This window comes from Bos indicus x Bos taurus, chromosome 25 (assembly GCF_003369695.1).
Source record: "Bos indicus x Bos taurus breed Angus x Brahman F1 hybrid chromosome 25, Bos_hybrid_MaternalHap_v2.0, whole genome shotgun sequence".
NCBI classification, from domain to species: domain Eukaryota; kingdom Metazoa; phylum Chordata; class Mammalia; order Artiodactyla; family Bovidae; genus Bos; species Bos indicus x Bos taurus.
Window position 1 is genome coordinate 42143876 of NC_040100.1, and position 19402 is coordinate 42163277.

Sequence of the window (19402 nt, forward strand, 5' to 3'; positions counted from 1 at the left end):
TATAATTTTATAATAAGATGTTTATTTTTTAAGGAAATGCATTTTCTGGCAAAACTCTAGAAACTGTGCTTATGCAAATGGATGATATGGGAGGGGGTGTCGAGGAGGGCAGTGAGCCACCTGTCCGGCCAGAGGGCAGACCAACAGCTAAGTACACTGAAGCTTTTAACAGCACACAAAACAAGCCCAGGATCCAAGTGGCCCCCTTAAGGGCTTGGCCTGAATGTGTGTCACTGGGGAACAACTGAGGGTCCAGAGATCCCCCTCCCCCTGGGCCTGAGGGAGGGTGACAATGGGGCCAGGCCTCCTGGAGGGTCCAGAGAGTGAGCCCCCAACGACCAAGGACTAAGTCCTCTCCAGGGCAGGTGGGAGCACCCCGACCTGTGCCAGCAGAGGTCCTGTATGCAGCCCACACACCCGGGGGAGAGCACGCAGGACACAGGCCTGGGGGCAGCTCTCAGACACACTCCTCCAGCCTTCCCGGTCTGGATTTTGGTCAAGCAAAGGTCTCAGAGTGGGAGAGCAGGAGAAGACAGCCTGAAACACCTTCTTTTCTCCGTCCAGGCCACGGGAGCCACCTGGAGGCACCCCCTAGACACAGGCAGGAGAGAAAGCCCAGCCTGGGTGGGGGCTGGGCAGGCAGGGAAGCGCTGACCCTGGGTTGGGCCGGGGCACACTCCGGGGGCCTGGCCAGGTGCTGGAGCACAGGCCGCCCGAGTGCGTATGGGCAGGTCCCTGCCTGGTCACTGCCCCCCACTCCCTGCGCACAGACAGGGCCGGGGAGAGGGCGTGTGGGCGCAGCACCACTCCTAGAGGAAGGGCCGGTCTCTCTTCAGGTGCTTGGCTGGGACTGCTGGGTCTGCCGCTCAGGCTGGGCAGGTGGGCGGGTGGCAGGTCTGCGGTCTGAGAATGGGCTGTGGACCAGTCCCCTGCAGCGCGCTGTCCACTGCCTGTCAGAAGTGGCAGCAGACACCAGGTCACTGGGGTACCAAGGGACGCCAGGCCGGCCCCCTACAAGCCCTGGGGGAGTGAGTGGCAGGCTGGGCGATAGCAGGCCACCAGACCTGTGTGTCTCCTGAAGCGGACACGGTGGCCCCCCGCCTCCTCCCTGTCCTCCCCCAGCGCTCTCCACCCCAGCAACTGGGGGGCCTGCCCAGCACGCACGCCCTCCTGCCACTTGGGGCCTTGCTGCCGCCTCCCCCACTCCCACCCCTGACCCCCGCTCTGTGTGTCTAGAGGACTGAACACATCTTATTGTTCAGATGCTAAGTCACATCCTACTCTGCGACCCCATGGGCTGCAGCACTCCAGGCTCCTCTGTCCTTCGCTGTCTCCTGGAGTTTGCTCAGACTCCTGTCTGTTGACTGTGTCTGCCAGCCACCACACCAGAGAGCCTACTAGCATCACTTCTCCCACAAGCAGGCTCACCCCTGAGACCAGGGGTCCGTCTGGAAGCCGGCGCCAACCATAGCTTTGTGGGGAGACCAAACACTGTGAGCCCTGGGTGTTTCACCACAACTACCTCCGACGGGACAGGAGCCAGTCCAAGTCCTGTCTCTACCCTGTGACGGGGACCCAGGAGGCAGGGGCTGGGCCCTCCCAGCACCCCCACCATGCCCTGTGTGCCCACAAGACCACCCAGGCCTCGCCCCACAAATGGAGCCAGGGAGCCCGGGGTGCCTGAGAGCACATCTAGAGATACGCATAAGAGACTGAGGGGCAAGGCATCAGGCCCAGCGCAGTGACTCCTGGCCACAGGGTGGGTGTCTGGGAAGGGGGCCGAGGACACGGGTGACCGCGACGGTGGGAGCGGGGCGTCACCTAAAGCTTAGAGGAGGGTGAGAAATCTGCCAGCGACTGGACGTCATTAGGGAATGTTAGCCAGGCGCCCCCGTCAACCACCAGCAGGGCCCCCGTCACGAAGGACGCCAGCGGGCTGGCCAGGAAGAGGGCGCTGTGGGCGATTTCTGTCTTGTTCCCCAGCCTCTGCAGGGGGCTGGCCAGGACCTTCGCCCTCAGGCTGGCCTGCGGGGCACCTGGGAGGGAGAAAGAGGTTCAGGCAAGTCCCAGGACCTGGGGGCCACCACCTTCCTCTGCCAGCCTCCCCTGAGCCGCATCCGGTAATGGTGGGGACTCCGGCAGCGTTGTCCTGGGCCGGGCCCAGTAACCCCACTGTGGAGCCAGCACAAGGCCTGTCCCTGCTTGCGGCCAAGGCTCTGGAGGCTTCAACGGGGCTCCTTGTGTGCGGCTCACGAGGCCAGCAGCCCCTGGGCTCTAGCTCTAGGGGCAGCTGCCTAAGTCCGGCCCCTAGCCCCGTGCAGGGCTGCACGAACTGTTCCCAGGCTGGGGATGGACTCTGCCCACCCGGGGAGCCACGAGCGCTTGTCTCTGATCCTGGGCCTGTCCCAGCCAGGCAGGAGGAGCGCCCCTAGAGGTACTGTAGGGCCTGTGCCTGGGGCAGCACCTGCTGGGGGAGCCTTACCCAGACGCCGCAAGCCCTCTGTTCCACTGATGGGGCCGGGGGCAAGGCTGTTGACGCGGATGTTCTGGGGGCCCCACTCCACGGCCAGGTGCCGCGTCATCGCATCTGCATGCGAGGCAGGCTGTGTGAGGGAGAAGCAGGGCTGCCCGGCCTTCGGGGTGTCCCGGACGCGGTGGGGGCGCAGCTTCACTGGGACACTGCTGGCCTCCAGGGACTGGGAGGAACCCAGGCGGGCAGACCGGGGGGGTGCCCATACCCACGGCCGCCTTGGCAGAGCCTGCGTGCACTTGGAGCACCTGCCCCCGGGTGCCCAGGGTTGCAGTGATGTTCACGATCACCCCTCCATGGTCCTGTAACACATGAGGGGGGCAGTGAGCATGCGGCCAGGACCGGGAGGCCCCGGCCTCGGGACACTCACCCGGAAGAACTTCTCGTAGAGCACGCGAGACACGTTGAAGGTGCCCAAGGTGTCGATGTCCATCACAGTCTTGAAGGCGTTGGAGGACAAGGCGCTGGCCGGGCACAGGAAGTTCCCGGCTGCACCTGCGGGCAGAAGGAAACGGCGGTCAAAGCAACTGCATCCTCAGGGTGGTCCAGGCCGGCCAGGGAGGGAACCTCAGCTTTTGGACAAACTCTTGAATGAGGGGCAGAGCAGGTGTCATGGGTTGGATCGCATGCTTCAAAAAGATACACTCTTCAGTGTATCCCAACACCTGATGCCTGTCATGGCTTGAGTGTCCAGTCGTGTCCAACTCTTTGTAATCCCACCAGGCTTCTCTGTCCATGCGATTCCCCAGGCAAGAACACTGGAGCAGGTTGCCATTTCCTTCTCCAGGAGATCTTCCCAACCCAGAGATTGAACCCACATCTCCTGTGTCTCCTGCGTTGGTAAGCAGGTTCTTTAGCCACTGCACCAACTGGGAAGCCCAGTGCAGGTAAACTTAACTTTATGTGGAAACATGGTCTTTGCAGATGTCATCAAGGTGAGATGATACTGAACAGGGTGGCTTAAACCCAACGACTGCTGTCCTTAAAAGGGACACAGCCATGCACAGAGGGACAGAGCAGAGGCTGGAGGAATGCAGCCAGGAGCCAAGGGATGCCAGGCAGCAGCCCCAGGAGCCACAAGCCGGGCCCCGGACAGACTCTCCGGAGCCTCCTGTGGGAGCGCGGCCTGCTACACCTTGCTCTCACATCTCTGGCCTCGAGACTGTGAGAGAATGCGTTCTTGCTGTTTGAAGCTGCCCAGCTGATGACTTTGTCAGTGGCAGGAAAATAATACACTAATTTTTTTTTAATTAATTTTTACTAGAGTATTTTGTCACACTGGAAGTTTTTAAAGGAAATTTCAGCAAAAATGAGCCTGAATGTAAAGTAGAGACTATAGTTAACAATTGTAACAAATGCAAGGTATTCATAGTAGACACTATGTCTGTGTGTGTGGCAGGAGTGTGGTATGAGTAGTTATTTATACTATCTGCTCAATTAGTTTGTGAATCTAAAACTGTACTAAAACAGGAGCTTTCCTGGTGGTCCAGTGATTAAGGATCCACCTTGCAACTCTTGAGAAACCTGTATGCAGGTCAGGAAGCAACAGTTAGAACTGGACATGGAACAACAGAATGGTTCCAAATAGGAAAAGGAGTACGTCAAGGCTGTATATTGTCACCCTGCTTATTTAACTTCTATGCAGAGTACATCATGAGAAACGCTGGGCTGGAAGAAGCACAAGCTGGAATCAAGATTGCCGGGAGAAATATCAACAACCTCAGATATGCAGATGACACCACCCTTACGGCAGAAAGTGAAGAGGAACTCAAAAGCCTCTTGATGAAAGTGAAAGAGGAGAGTGAAAAAGTTGGCTTAAAGCTCAACATTCAGAAAACGAAGATCATGGCATCTGGTCCCATCACTTCATGGGAAATAGATGGGGAAACAGTGGGAACAGTGTCAGACTTTATTTTTTGGGGCTCCAAAATCACTGCAGATGGTGACTGCAGCCATGAAATTAAAAGACGCTTACTCCTTGGAAGAAAAGTTATGACGAACCTAGATACCATATTGAAAAGCAGAGACATTACTTTGCCAACAAAGATCCATCTAGTCAAGGCTATGGTTTTTCCAGTAGTCATGTATGGATGTAAGAGTTGGACTGTGAAGAAAGCTGAGCGCTGAAGAATTGATGCTTTTGAACTGTGGTGCTGGAGAAGACTCTTGAGAGTCCCTTGGACTGCAAGGAGATTCAACCAGTCCATTCTAAAGGAGATCAGCCCTGGGTGTTCTTTGGAAGGAATGATGCTAAAGCTGAAACTCCAGTACTTTGGCTACCTCCTGCGAAAAGCTGACTCATTGGAAAAGACTCTGATGCTGGGAGGGATTAGGGGCAGGAGGAGAAGGGGACGACAGAGGATGAGATGGCTGGATGGCATCACTGACTCAATGGACGTGAGTCTGGGTGAACTCCGGGAGTTGGTGATGGACAGGGAGGCCTGGCGTGCTGTGGCTCATGGGGTCGCAAAGAGTCAGACACGACTGAGCGACTGAACTGAACTGAACTGAACTTGCAACACAGGGGGCGCAGGTTCAACCCCTAGTCCCACATGCCTCGGGGCAACTAAGCCTTCAAGCTGCGACTACTGAGCTTGCGCGCCACCATCCAGACCTGACACAGTCAAATAAATAAATAAGTATTGAAAAATAAAACTATACTAAAACAATAATGTGTCTTCCCTTTTCCTTAACGGAGAGCTTCAGGACATGAGAGTGACCCTTCTCTGTGATTCAGCCTAGTTCTTGGGGCATCCTCCTGAGCCACGGCTGCATGGACCTGGGAGGAGCACAGCTGGACTCAGACAGTGGCCTGGAGCCAGGACAGTTCCAGGGCTTCCAAACAGGAAGGTCTGGTACTGCAGACCCATCAGAAGCCCCCAGTCATGCTCAACAGGGACTCACAGTTGATGAGAATGTCGATCTTCCCGAACTCCTTCAGGGCCTGCTCTACAGCTGCCGCGATGGCCAGGGGAGCTCGGACGTCCAGAGACAGAGGGAGGCACCTCTGGCCGGTGGCAGCGGCCAGCTTTCTGGCAGCCTAGAAGCCAGACAGGAAGAGAGGTGGGCAGCAGCCTGCTGGCCTCGCCTGGAGGCACAGCCCTTCAGGATCCAATGAGGATGATGAGCCAGGTTCTGCCAGGGACCCAGATTCTGTAGCTGAAACCCACCCTGGGGAGGCACAGCTGCCAAGCGGCCCTCTCCAGGGCCACAACCCCTGGTACAGGCTAAGACATCCTGTACCCTCTCCCCTCTCATCACCCTCCAGGCCACTGGTCACAGGTCAACAGCAGCTCCAGCTGATGTCCAGTCCCTGTGCTGAGACCAGCTGTGGCAGGGGAGATATGTTCTCCCCTCAAGAAACTGCTGAGCCCAGAGATCTCTGCTGGGGCCACAGTACTACCCAACAGAAGGGTCGTTTCACAGGACCCGATAATTAGATTCTGTAAAAATACGAGAGTATCCCTGGGGACCACTTCCGTTGAAGCTCCATATTTGGGAGACAGGTTGGTTTTGGTGTGATCACCCTAGGCCAGGACCTTCCAGGCCTAGGCTCCTGGCCCCCAAAGTCACCCATGGACAGCTAGGCACAGGACAGCCCCCTCACCATCGATACTCTGGGAAGACTTCTGCTGGCGATGACTGTGTGACAGCCGTGCCTGCAAAGCCAGAGAGCAGGAGTGAGGGCAGCAAGGTGCAAGGGACACACCCAGGAGGGCTCCTGCCCAGCAATCTAAGGGGCCCCCTCCCCCAAGGGTGTCTCAGGCTTGAACATTAGCCCGGGGCTGAAGGCACAGCTGGCAGAGGACCCAGGGGCCTACGTGGGGCTGAGTGACTGTGGCAGGACCCCTTTCAAATGTTCTCTGATGGACTTGGAACTAGAGGGGTTCCCATCACTGACTGGCATTTTGCCCAGGATCCCAGACCCCCTCCCAAGGAGGAGGGGGCAGCAAGATGGGGCATGGAGCACACACAGCAATGCTTATTTACCGCATGAAAATCTCAGCAATCCGGAACCCAATTCCAGAGCCACCACCCGTGATGAAAGCCACCTTGTCCCTGAGAGAAAAAACAGAGACTCTTTACAGAGGCCCCGGTTCAGACTTCCTTGATGGTCCACTGGCTGGGACTCCATGCTCCCAATGCAGGGGGCACAGGTGCCACCCCTGGTCAGGAAACGAGACCCCATACGCCACAACTAAGATCCAGTGCAGCTAAATAAATAAATTCTAAATAATTTGTTTAAATAAAAAATAAAAGCGTAAGGGACTGCTGTTGAATGGGGATGGGGGAGGTGCTCTTCCACTGACCCTCTGCACTGGGCACTTGGGTCAAATTCGAGAAACGCTGCTTTTGAAGGCCTGCATTCCTCACCTTTCTTCAACCTAGAAGTCTCTATGCAGAAAGCTATCAATTAATGAGAAATGTTTTCAAAACATAAGCCTTCCTCCAGCCGCCCTCTAAATGGATAGGATAGCAGATTCCTGGAGAAAGAGAAACAGGCAGGCTTTTCTTGACATAAGAGAAGCCATCTGGGGCCTACGCCATTCTGTGATCTAAGCCTGGACACAGTGCTGTGCTCGACAGGTCTCACAAGAATACAGAAACTAACAACTGTCATTAGGCAAGACAAGTAACAATAGCCAAGATATGAATCATATACTGGTTGTAAAGTCTCCCAATTCTGTTTTGATGGTAAAGATCAGCCTGAAGTGCTCAGTCACCTGACCAACTGGAACCTCTGAGATGATGATAGTGACTTTTCTGATACTCGTGACTTTAACGAACTAACGCTTGGGCTTCATCAACCACCCAAACCCCTACTTACGATGCTTGCACTCTTAACTTAAAACCTCCCCAAATTTGCTGTTCGGAGAGACAGCTTTGGGGAAAATCTTCAGTGTTCTTACTTGCTGCTAATAATAATTAATCCTTCCTCCTCCTGACCTTTGCTCTGTGTTTTTTGACACTCGTCCCCACCTCCCCATAGATAAACAGGACATGCTCACGCAGGACAAAGATCGGAACACCAGTACTTGCATCGCTGGAATACCCGGACATCTGGACAGCCTGGCCACGAGGCTTGGGGTCCTCACACATCCCAGGAAAACCTCAGTCCCCCGCCGCGCGCACCGCAGGCGCCCCCGCCCCTTGCCCGGCTCCCTGGGGCGCCCCAGACCCGACGCTTACTGGAGCAAGTCCGGATGGAAGAGGTGGCGGTACTCCGGGAGACAATCGTCCTCGCTGACGTCGGCCGGTGGCTGGGCCATGGCGCTCGGAGCGGGCCTGGGTGGCAAAAGCAGCAGAGACCTGCCGGGATCCCAGGACTCTAACCTCGGCCTCAAAGCACAGGAGGCTCTCTGGAACGCGGACTTTCCGCACCTCGTCCACTCTCTTCCCAGGACGCCCCGCCCCTCGACCCCTCGCTCCTCCTTCCCAGGACGCCCCGCCCCTTATATCCTCTCTTCTCTCTGGACGCCCCGCCCCGCGCCCCTCGCTCCTCCCAGGACGCCCCGCCCCACGCCCCTCCCAGGATGCCCCGCCCACCCCGGTCCTCGCACCTCCCAGAGCGCCCCGCCCCAACGACAGTCACTACTCCCACGAAGTCCCATCCACTCAGTCCTCAATCTTCCCAGGAAGCTCCGCCTCCGCGACCCACGCCATTCCCAGGATGCCCCGCCCCTCCCAGAACGTCCCGCCCTCAGAGCCCCGCGGGCTGCTGGGACTGGAAGTCAGTCTGCGCGCCGCCGCGTGCGCAGGCGCAGTGCGGCGGGCCGGTTCCCGTGGCGGAGGCGGGGTGAACGCGAATCAAAACTCAACTTTCTAGACTACTTTTCACGTGATTGGGCGTCAGTGCTTCATTGGGGGCCAGCCGGACACAGGGAACATTTGGTTCACGGGCCGAGGCGGGGCTCCTCGGCTTCCCTCACCGCTTTGGGCCTAGCTGTGCATTTAAAACACTTCTTCGGACTCGCCTAGCATTTAAATATCTTCCCCTCCCGGGTGCTTCTCTACCCTGTTGCAAAGAGGGAAGGAGACTAGAGCCTAGGAAAGTCACGGGAAACTAGGAAGGCCTTTTCCTCGGACGGCCAGCCCCAGGGTCAGCTTCAAACATGACCCTTTCATGGCCAGTTAAAGGTCAGACCCTTCAACCGCGCCCTCACGTGGAGGCACAGGGAGAAACCTGAGCGGGGAACCCAAGGCCAGCATCGCAAAGACGTCATAAAGCAGGGTGAGGACCAGTCGGCCTCAGCAGGTGTAATGATATGCAGTATCCAGTACCTGTGACAAGTGGCCAGGGACACACCTGAGGACCAGGTGTGAGGAGTGATATGCAGTGTCAATGTGGCCACCAGCCTTTCTGCCTTCGGGGCGGCTTCAGCTCCCTGCCTACCCCTTCCTGCTACTGTTCACAACTGCCTAGGGCTCCTCCTTGAGGGACAGCACAAGCTCTGTGGCTCAGCTTGGAGCTCCCAGATTTCAGGCTGGAGGTTTCAGGATCTCTGCCTGTCTCATATATTCAACAAAGTTCTTGATCTCCTGGTATGTGAGATGGTAAGCTTCATTTCTACTTTCAAGCTGCTTACAACTTTGCATAAGGCCTCATTCCCACCTCAGAGATGGCAGGGGCCATAATGAGCACTCCACTCCCACACACAGCACAGTGAATTTTAATGTCCCCACTTTGGGGAAAGGACGGTCACACTACCAGCTTTTGGACCCCGAAGCTTGTCTGGCACTTTGGTTCAGAAAGGACTTGGTCCAGTTGCTGGCTTACTAAAAGGCACATAAAGTTTGTGGCTCAACCATTCTGGGGCTGGAGTGGGGCAGAAGGTGGACAGGGAGGTGGTCTGGGACAGATGGGCAGAGCGTGGGTGTGAGCTCAAGTTCTTGTCAACAGAGGTAGCTGGTCCTGAGTGGATGCCAGGGTGACCGCGGGTGCCTGTGTGCTCAGGCTGCGTAGATGCTGCTGAGGTGGCCTTCATCTGCCCAGTCCACCAGCTCACTGCTCTGGAACCACAGCTGGATCTCTCTCTGGGCCCCCTCCACGGAGTCACTGGCATGGATGACATTCCTGTGCCAGGTGGCAGAGGTAGGGTACAGGCTTCAGCATGCACCTCGGGGGTCCTAGGCACAGTCTGCCAATCCCGACTGTCTAGGGGAGTGGGTGGGTGATGGTGCAGAGGGGCAAGGAAGAACAGAAGAGCTGGAAAACTGGGTTCCAGCCTGACCTCAGCATCTGTCCCGGGCCAACCCCTGGGGCGTCTGGAGGTAAAGTCAGGTGACAGACTGATGGCAGAGCATAGACACAACACAGGGAATTCTTTATCACCTCCTGTGTACGTGAAAAGGTTTTTGAAAAATACTGCACTAGCCAATGTCAGGTTTGACATGCTACCATCAAGTTTTCTGGCTTCGCTTTCCCCTGAGCAAGACACCCAGGCCTGGTGGATCTGCCTTGGGCACAGGCCGCCACCCTGAGCCCCTAGGGCACTGGGCCTCAGCTACAAGTGGCTGAGTGTTACCTGCTGACGTGGGTGCTGAAGTCTCCCCGGATGGTGCCAGGGGCAGCCTTGGCAGAGTTAGTGTGGCCTATCATGGCCCTCGAGGTGCAGACCACATTGGGGCCTTCCCAGACCTGCAGCAGAGAGATAGAGGAGGTGGGGAGAGGCGGGGGTCACCCAGGGCTCAACCCAGGGCCCTCCACCCTCCCACTGCCACAGCCCCGCTATACCATGGCCACTACCGGGCCGGAGCTCATGTAGCTGATGAGGGCTGGGTAGAAGGGCTTCCTCTGCAGATCGTGGTAGTGCTCAGCAAGGATCCTCTCTGGGGCCTGGTACATTGAGGGAATGGGTGAGAGGGAGCCCCACCGGGCACCCGGGCAGTGGCTGTGGCATCCTGACCGCAGGGCGCTCGGCAGACAACACCAATAAGAGCTGGCACTCCAACTACAGGAGCACAGGGCAGGCGCTTCCCGCCCCTCCCCTCCTACTGCCAGCACAAGAAGGCTGTCCAGATGCAGGGCTGAAAACAGCCCCCACCCCAGTCCCCTCAGCGACACCCACAGGCCGAAAGCCCTGGTACCTGCAGCATCTTCATCCCCACCAGCTTGAAGCCCCTCCTCTCAAAGCGCCGGATCACATCCCCAACTAGCCGCCGCTGTACCCCGTCTGGCTTCACCGCAACCAGCGTCCGCTCCCGGGTCCAGGAGGGTCCTCCTGTAGAAGAGGGGGTCTCAGGGCTGCCATGGCCTCACCTTTCATGTCTCCTGGACCTGGGTTCCCCTGCCAGGACCCTAGTGTCCCCTAGACTGCAGAGTTTGCCTCAACCAGAGCAGTCCTGGAGGAGAAAAGTATGGTGCCCACAGCCAGGACTGTCCAGCACGGTGGGCCCCTGGGGACTTCAGCCTGTTGCAGGGGGCATGGCCCCACCCAGGCAGGCAGTGGGAGAAGCTGCCCATTATGGAGCTGGTGCCCCTGAGATGCCACACTGGAAAGAAAGTACAAGTCCTGATGTTCACTCCTGTACTTCGGGGAGCTAGCATAGACACTGTCTGCACCCCCAAACTGCCACATCAGGGGTCTGAGGTGAAATAATGGCAGGGACCAAGGAGAGTGAAAAGCACTTTCCCACCAGGTGGGTCACAGGGAGAGAGAGAGAGAGGGACCTGGGGATTGAGAAAGGGGGAGGGATCCCTGTCTGCAGCCAGGGAGACAGGAGGGCTCCTCCCCTGACACCTTCCTTGGCCAGGCTGCTGTTGGGGTTTCAAGGCAGGAAGGACACTTGAAACCTAGTGTCCTAATGTCAACACTGCCCCAGCCCTCCTCCTCCGGGGGTGATGCTGCCAGAGAGACCCCCAGTGTCATCACCCTCCTACCGCCTAACACTTCCAGAGTTAGGCTGACCCTTGGCATTGGGTCTAGGGTCAAGTGTACTCTGGAAAAGGGCCCAGACCCTGGATTGGCGGCTAAGCCCTGCAGAGAGGGAGGAGAGAACTGGAGAAGAGATGAGCCGCCAGGTCCAGAAGAGCCAGTGTCCCTGGGGGTATCTGCATCTGCCTTCCCAGCCCCAGGAGGGCTTGGGGAGCAGGCATCGGGTGCCCACTACGTACTTTCAATGCCTTGCACTGCAGGAAGGACCCCACCCTTATTCGTTCCCCCAAAGCCCAGTCCCTAGGGGCCCTGCTGTCCAGCCTGGCCTACTGCCAGCTGGCTCCTGCCTCGGAAGATGGCAGTTTACCCTTGCCAGCATTGGAACGCCAGGACTCTGGAAGCGCCCGAGGGCCAGCTGCTAGGGCGGAGAGCCCCCGGATACCTGCAAGACTCCAGGCAGAGATATGCTGGGAGGAAAGATGTCTCAGGATAGGAGTGTTAATTTGCTGAGAATGACCCCACGTAGGAGCCCTGGGCCCGCTGGGATCCCCGCCAGCACAAAGTGTAGCCACCAGGCTTCTGGTTTCCTCCAGCTCCGAAGCCCTCGGACCCCCTGCCCCGAGCACGGTGAGGTGAGTGGGGCCGTGGGAGCCTGGCTGGGAGTGAGCGGCGAAGGCGGCGGTGAGCGCTGGGGGCCCGCGGGGCAGGAACCCCAGGGGCGTGCCTCTCCAGTCCGCCTACTCCCGGGCCTTCGGCCCCGTCGCCGGGGCCGCACGTGCGTCAGCAAAGGCCGGCGGCCCCTCGACCCGCCCCACCCCGCGCGTGGCCGCCAGGCGAGCGGACTCACCCGAGCAGGAGCGCGCGAGCAGGCTGGGGCCCAGGGCCCGCGCGCCGCACAGCAGCCCCCGCAGCGCCGCGAGCCCGGAGAGGCCGCGCATGACTCCCAGCCGCCGCTGCCGGCCGAGCGCGCAGGGGAGAGGGTCCTGGGAGGAGGGGGAGGGGCGGGGGGAGGGGCGGGGGGAGGGGCGGAGGGAGGGGGAGGCGGGAGAGAAAGAAACTGGGGGAAAGGGTGGAAGGAGGGAGGCGGGAGGAGGCCGCAGGGGTGGAGGGAGAGAGGGAGGCGGGTTGGGGGAAGGAGAGGGAGGGGAAGGAGTCGAGGGAGGGCAAGGAGTCGGGGGAGGGCAAGCGGCCCCAGGCTTCTGCGCCTACGGCTCCTCCCTCTCCCCCCCTGCACCCCGCACTCCCCAGCCACCCCCCCGCACCTCACCCCAGACGCTGTTTCACTCGAGTGGACTTGGGAAGTGTCTAATGTCAATTTCTGTTAAAATCAGAAGAAAAAAAGAATAATGGTGATGAACCCAGCACGGATGTGTTGTCTTTAAATCAACAATCAACGCAGTCCTTAAGTATCATGTTGAGTTCATGCAGGTCCTCCTGCGCCTGTCTTGGCCTGCACCCCTGTCCTGGAAGCAGGGCCGGCTTCTGGGCTGGGGGGTGCGGGGGCGCGGATGCTCCCACCTGGGTCTGGGTCTCCCTCTGAAATGACACCCTGAGCTGGGAGGATGGACCTGCATGGTCAGGCAAGGTTCGGCAGGGCATCCAGGCATTTGGATGGGGAAAAATCCCACCTTTATTGTCAACTGGCCTCGAACCGGAGGAATTTAGCTTCACTGAAACACCTTGCGATGCCTGTGACTTGATCATAAACAGAAATCACAGATATTCTCATTTATACTACAGTTCACGTTAAAAGGATGGCAGCTTACTATTTGAATTTTGAGATCCACCGGATCTAACGTAATGAGTTTTTTAAAAAACATACGTACTTAAAGTTTGTTTTTTAAGCTGTGATATTTATTTTTTGATCACACCTTGCTGTGTGTGGGATCTTAGTTTCTACCCCAGGGATTAAACTTAGGCCCCTGGCATTGGAAGTACAGAGTCTCAACCACTGGACTGCCAGGGAAGTCCCCATATATATTTCTGTGTGTTGTGTGGATGGAGTTTTTTTTCTTAGTTTCATTTTCAATTGTTGATTGCAAGAGTATAAAAATACAATTGAGTTTTGTACATAGATCTTGTACCCAGAAACTTTGCTGAACTCATTTATTAGTTCTAATAGTTGCTTACTGGATTCTTCGGGATTTTGTACACGCAAGGCTCCCCAACTTAGATGCCTTTTGTTTCATTTTATTAATGAATTGCTCTGGGTGGAAACTCCAGAGGGGAGAAACATGGTGACCACAGCCAGGATCTCCAGTAAAATATTGAATACGAGAGACCCGCTTTTTCCACTGTCTTCAGATGGGACACGATTGTTTTGAAATCTTTTTGCTTTCTTAGTATGGACACTTACAGCTATAAATTTCCTTCTAAACACTGTATTAACTGTATTCCATTTATTTTGATATGTCTTCATTTTCTTTCATCTCAAAGTATTTTCTTTAATATTTACTTTTATTATTTTTTATTTGGCTGTGCTGGGTTTTAGTTGTGGCATGCGGGATCTTTAGTTGTGGCGTGTGGTATCTAGTTTCCTGACCAGGGATTGAACCCGGGGCCCCTACATTGGGAGTGCAGAGTCTTAGTCTTTGGACCACCAGGGAAGTCCCTCTTTCTTTTTTTTTGAATTGATTGATTTCTTACTGCGTTGGATCTTAGTTGCAGCACTTGTGATCTTTGTTGTGGGCTTCTCTCTAGCTGTGGCATGGGCTCCAGAGCATTTGCGGCACACGGGCTTAGTTCCCCTCTGGCTGTGGGATCTTAGTTCCCTGAACAGGAATTCAACCCACATACCCTGCATTGCAAGGTGGATTTTTCATTTTTTTCCTGCGCTTGGTCTTCATTGCTGCCCACAGGCTTTCTCTTGTTGTTTTTCAGTCACGAAGTTGTGTTAACTCTTTGCAACCCCATGGACTGCTGCACGCCAGGCTCCTCTCTCCACTATCTCCTGGAGTTTGCTCAGATTCATGTCCATTAAGTCAGTGATGCTATCTAACCATATCATCCTCTGCAGCCCGCTTCTCCTTTTGCCGTCAATCTTTCCCAGAATCAGGGTCTTTTCCAATGAGTCAGCTCTTCACATCAGGTGGCCTGATACTTCCTTAGCACTCAGCCTTCTTTATGGTCCAACTCTCACACCCATACATGACTACTGGAAAAACCGTAGCTTTGACTATACGGACTTTATAATGTCTAGTTTTGTCATAGTTTTCCTTCCAAGAAGTAAGCATCTTTTAATTTTATGGCTGCAGTCACCGTCTGCAGTGATTTTGGAGCCCAAGAGAATAAAATTTGTCACTGCTTTCACTTTCCCCCTTCTGTTTGCCATGAAGTTATGGTCCCAGATTCCATTATTTTAGTTTCTTTAATGTTGTGTTTTAAGCCAACTTTTTCACTCTCCTCTTTCACCCTCATCAAGAGGCTCTTTAGTTCCTCCTTGCTTTCTTCCATTAGAGTGGTATCAGCAGCGTATCTGAGGTTGTTGTTTCTCCCAGTTTTCTCTAGCTGCAGCAGATGGGGCCCCTCTTTGTTGCGGTAATAGGCTCTAGGTCTCGGGCTCGGTAGTTATGGCCCATGGGTTTAGTTGCTCTGCGGCATGTGGGAGCATCCTGGACCGGCAGTTGAACCTGTGTCTCGCTTGCCTTGAAGTCCCTTACAGTACTGTCTGATTTCTCTTTTGATTTCGTATACTCTAAAAACTACAAATCAGGACTTCCCTGGTGGTCCAGTGGTTAAGAATCCACCTGCCCTGTCAATGCAGGGGACACAGATTCAACCTCTGGTGCAGGAAGGTCCCACATGCTGCGGGGCAGCTAAGCCCACGCGCCACATCTGAGTGTGCGCCCTAGAGCCCGCGCTCTGCAATAAGGGAAGCCACTGCACTGCAATGAAGCGTAGACTCCAGGTTGCCAGGGCTTAGGGGCTGGAAAGGATGAACAGTCAGAGCACAGAGGATTTTCAAGGCAATGAGACTACCCTGTATGACGCTCTAATGATAGATACATGTCATTACTGTATGTGTGTTAGTCACTCAGTCACGTCTAACTCTTTGTGACTCCATGGACTGTAGCCCACCAGGCTGCTCTGTTCCAGGGATTCTCCAGGCAAGAATACTGGAGTGGGTTGCCATAACCTTCTCCAGGGAGTCTTCCCAGCCAGGGATAGACACCCCGCCACCCTGTTTCTCGTGCCCCCTGTATTGCAGGCAATTTCTTTACCACTGAACCATCTGGGAAGCCCTGACCTGGGGGTATAGCTCAGCATTATTGTATATTAGCTGCTCTGCTGCTGCTGCTGCTAAGTTGCTTCAGTCTTGTCCAACTCTGTGTGACTCCATAGATGGCAGCCTACCAGGCTCCTCTGTCCCTGGGATTCTCCAGGCAAGAATACTGGAGTGGGTTGCCATTTCCTTCTCCATTGGTTGGTCTAGGGATTGTAATTAGATTCTTAACATTTCACAGACTCTAGAATTTATACTGTGCCATTTCTTGTAAGATGCAGGAATTTTGCAACCATGTAGGTCTGTTTTCTCCCTCCCCCATTCTATCTGCTCCATTGTTTCTAAGAAGTCATTCATTGTTTGAACTGTTATTCCCTTGAATGTCATTTTTCTCTGGGTGCTTTCAATATTTTCTCTTTTTGTTTGGTTTTCAGTAGTTGACTGTGATGTGTCTGCCTGTGATTTTCTTTTACACATTCTTCTTAAGACACACTGAGCTACTTGAATCTGTAAATTAACGTCTTTCACCAGATTTCATGTTTTCTTCTGCCTCATTCTCTTCTGTCCTCTTGGAATTCCCCCTTTAAGCATGTTAGACTTCTCATTCCCCCCTTGGATCACTGCCAGGGGAGCCAGGGTAGATGGCTTATTCTAGGAGCGGGGGTCCCAGGAGGCTTACCCCTATTCTGCCCCCCCAGGGAAGCTGGTGGGGGGTGCCAAGGGACAGCCCGCAACCAGAGCTGACGCTAGAGCCTCCTGTCCTTGCAATCATCTTCTGCCCTTGTCACCCTCTGTCACTCCACACTGGAAGGGGAGCAGGACTCACCACGGCCACCGTGCCCCATTGCCGCTGGGCCGTGGCCCCGACTCAGTGCATGCCAAGAGCTCTGAGAGCAGTTCCTGTGCCCTGCACCTCCTGGTTCCTCGGTGCCCAGCACCCAGGACAGGGAGCAATCATTAACCAGATAAAATAGGGATACAGGAGAACTACATGCTGCACTCTAGAAGAAATAACTTGCATTTAAGCATAATTTTAAGTGTATGAGCCTCCTAAAAGTTTTGATGGGAAAATGATTCTTTATGAAATGATAATAATAGATGGTAGTTGGAGTTAAGAAAAACTTTGTCTCAGTAAAATAAAGATGCAGAAACTCTATTTGTTCCCCAAAGTTCTGGGGAAGCTATTCCTCTGGGCCCCACGTGTCTGGGTGCCCTGGTCTAATTCATGCTGACACGTAGGGGCACTGGGAGGAAGAGAAGGAGAAACCGCCCGCATCCCAGCCCCACTCACACGGGGACACTCTGGTCCCTCCCCGAGGAAGCCTGCAGTGGGCTGACAGGACACCCCGTCTGTAGAGCAGGTGACTCCTTCCAACCTGGGCCTGGCACACAGGAGGAACCTGGGCTGAACTGGGGAGGGTGGGAGAGCAGGGGGCGGGGGTACTGAGGGGCCCAGCCTTTCCCAGTATGCCCAGGGCTGAGTGCCCACCTCAACTGGAAGAGCAGCCATGGGAGCGAGGCCAGCTGGCACTGGCACTGGGCCCAGGATGGCGGCAGTGCTGGCCTGGGCTAAGTGGGGAGGAAGGACGGAGGGGAGACCTGGGAGAGGAGGCAGGCGGGGGACTCAGGAGAGGCGGGCAGTGCTTGCTTTCTCTCCTTTGCGGGAAATATGTCTTTCCCTGGGTGGGCAGGCAGGCAGCCGTCCACTCAGTCCACACTCATGGAGCCGGTGAGGGCCTCTGAGGGTGTTCCAGCCTGGAAATGGGCTGCATCCAGGAACTCTGTCCATAAAGCCAATGCAGGGGACGCAGGTTCCATCCCTGGTCCGGGAAGATCCCACAGGCTGTGGAGCCACTAAGCCCAGACTCTGCAACCGCAGAAAGCCCGTGCGGGAAAACCCATCTGTGGGAAAACTGTGCGAAAATTCCTGAGATATCCAGGTCCTCGTCTATGCACCGTCCCCTCACAGAGCCCCAAGGGTCCACAATCACAGACACCTCTGTGGCTGTGACCATGCGTGTAGCCTAATGTTTGAAGCCTGGCCTAAGATGGAGTCCGGCTCTGTTTCCTCCTTCAAAAAGGGCCCAGAAGGAAAGAAGACACTGGAAACACCCCGCACCCTGGCAATCGACAGGAGACGACAAGAAAGATGTAGCTGGTCCACTAGCAGGCAAACGGACCACAAGGGAAGACAAGACACCCTGTCCCCTCTCGGGCGAGGGAGCGGGCACTTGCCCTCTGTGGCTGCAGTTCGAGCTGCTCCTGAAGGCATCGGTGGCAACACTGAAATGTACTGGAAATGGGGACCCGTGCTTACAGGGGTGCTGGTGAAGGAGGAAACAGACAGAACAGGTTCCATCTTGAAAGCAGGACTCCATCGTGGGCCGGACTGTGGACTTTGAGCTCTATGCCCAGTATCTATGGAAACGACGTACCAATTGGAAAACCAGACCCCCGGGATGAAAGAGCCCCAGGACTCGTACCTAGACTCTCCATTGCCTAAAAGAATACCCTAATTATCTGTGTAACCAAATAGAATCATTAATTCTATTATGCTTATTGGGATATGACCACAGGCCTATTGATTATTGTCCACTGTTAACTACCTAGGCTTAAGGCATATGAATCACAGGTTAACTTTGATTGTATCTTTCTTTTCCTTTGTTCAGACCAGTTTCAGGGAATTTGGGGAGGTGGGTTTGGGCACGTACACTTAGGGTATATAAGATTTTCACAAAAAACTGGTCGGGGTCCTTGGCTAAGAGGAGACTCTGCCTTGCGCCCGCTGGTGTAATAAACTGCACTCCACTATCTGCATTATCCTTCTGAGTGAGTTTGTTTCCCGGAAAGTGTGGCTACAACATTTTCTTAAGTGTGTGAATTCCCTTTCTATCTCAGGTGGGTTTTTATTACTTGCACAGCACATGATTCCTTCCACTTGGCTTGATGACGTGGATCCTTTCTCCTTTTACCCATTTTACAATTACATAACGTTTTTTAAATGAATCTGTTTTTTAATTTTTTGGCCATGCCGGTGTTGTTGCTGCACAGGGCCTTTCTCCAGTTGCGGCAAGCAGGGCGGCTCCTCTCTGTCGACGAGCACAGCCTTGGGCTTCTCACTGCGGCTTCTCCTGTTGCTCTATGTCACATGGGCTTCAGTAGCTGCTCCACAGCACGTGTGATCTCCCTGGACGGGGGATGGAACCTGTGAACCCTGCACCGGCAGGCAGTCTTACCCACTGAACTACCAGAGAAGTCCCACATAACATTTTTTAAAGTGTAGTCAAATAAGTAACCTTTTCTTCATGTTCCCCAGTTCTTTGTCTTGCTTAAGAAAGGCTTTCCCATACCTGTATTCTAAGGGACGTGTTCTAGGTTCCTTTTAATATTTTTATTGTTTTATTCTTAACAGTTGATTACCTCGAATTTTCCACATACTGTGAGGTAGGATACAGAAACCTCCTACCACAAGGGCCTGTTTCCATCTTCAAGTGAGGCCCCCAGGTGGGCCCTTTCTATTATACTCTTGTTACTTAGCAGAGATCTCTGATTCTGGTCCATTTGCAAGTTCCCCAGCCCCCCAGCCCCCCAGCTCCCCGCCTCAGACAAGCACAGACACCTCTCCTCCTGCCTGCTAGGGAGCTCTGTGCTGGAGTCTCACTGATGTGACCCTCAGAGCGGGTAGGGTTGAGGGCACCGCAGAGCCCAGCCTGGGGCAGGGATGGGTCTCAGATGGTACAGACCTCGGGGCTCAGTGCTAACCACAGTTGGTGT

At 55.1% G+C, this 19402-nt stretch overlaps 2 protein-coding genes across 6 annotated transcripts in view; one reads left to right on the forward strand and one right to left on the reverse strand.

Annotated features, from left to right (window-relative positions):
• On the reverse strand, positions 1-12385 carry LOC113883266 (peroxisomal 2,4-dienoyl-CoA reductase). Of its 5 annotated transcripts, none has more exons than XM_027526851.1 (13): positions 12254-12385; positions 10619-10752; positions 10266-10367; positions 10057-10169; positions 7721-7840; positions 6521-6589; positions 6138-6189; positions 5435-5570; positions 2901-3025; positions 2739-2832; positions 2483-2587; positions 1822-2036; positions 1-950 (listed from the first exon to the last, which is right to left on the reverse strand). In XM_027526851.1, the coding sequence occupies exons 1-12, from the start codon at positions 12342-12344 to the stop codon at positions 1822-1824; spliced, it is 1356 nt and encodes a 451-aa protein (XP_027382652.1). In that variant the 5' UTR covers positions 12345-12385; the 3' UTR covers positions 1-950. The 5 variants fall into 5 exon arrangements, with proteins under 5 accessions (XP_027382652.1, XP_027382654.1, XP_027382653.1 ...); XM_027526853.1 differs by lacking the exon at positions 12254-12385 and adding an exon at positions 11849-11931; XM_027526852.1 differs by lacking the exon at positions 12254-12385 and adding an exon at positions 11774-11892.
• TMEM8A (transmembrane protein 8A) overlaps positions 11950-19402 on the forward strand; it is an 18354-nt gene continuing 10901 nt past the window's right edge. Inside the window, exon 1 of the mRNA XM_027526850.1 lies at positions 11950-12038. The gene's annotated coding sequence lies outside the window, so the exon portion shown is untranslated. The remainder of the gene's footprint in view (positions 12039-19402) is intronic.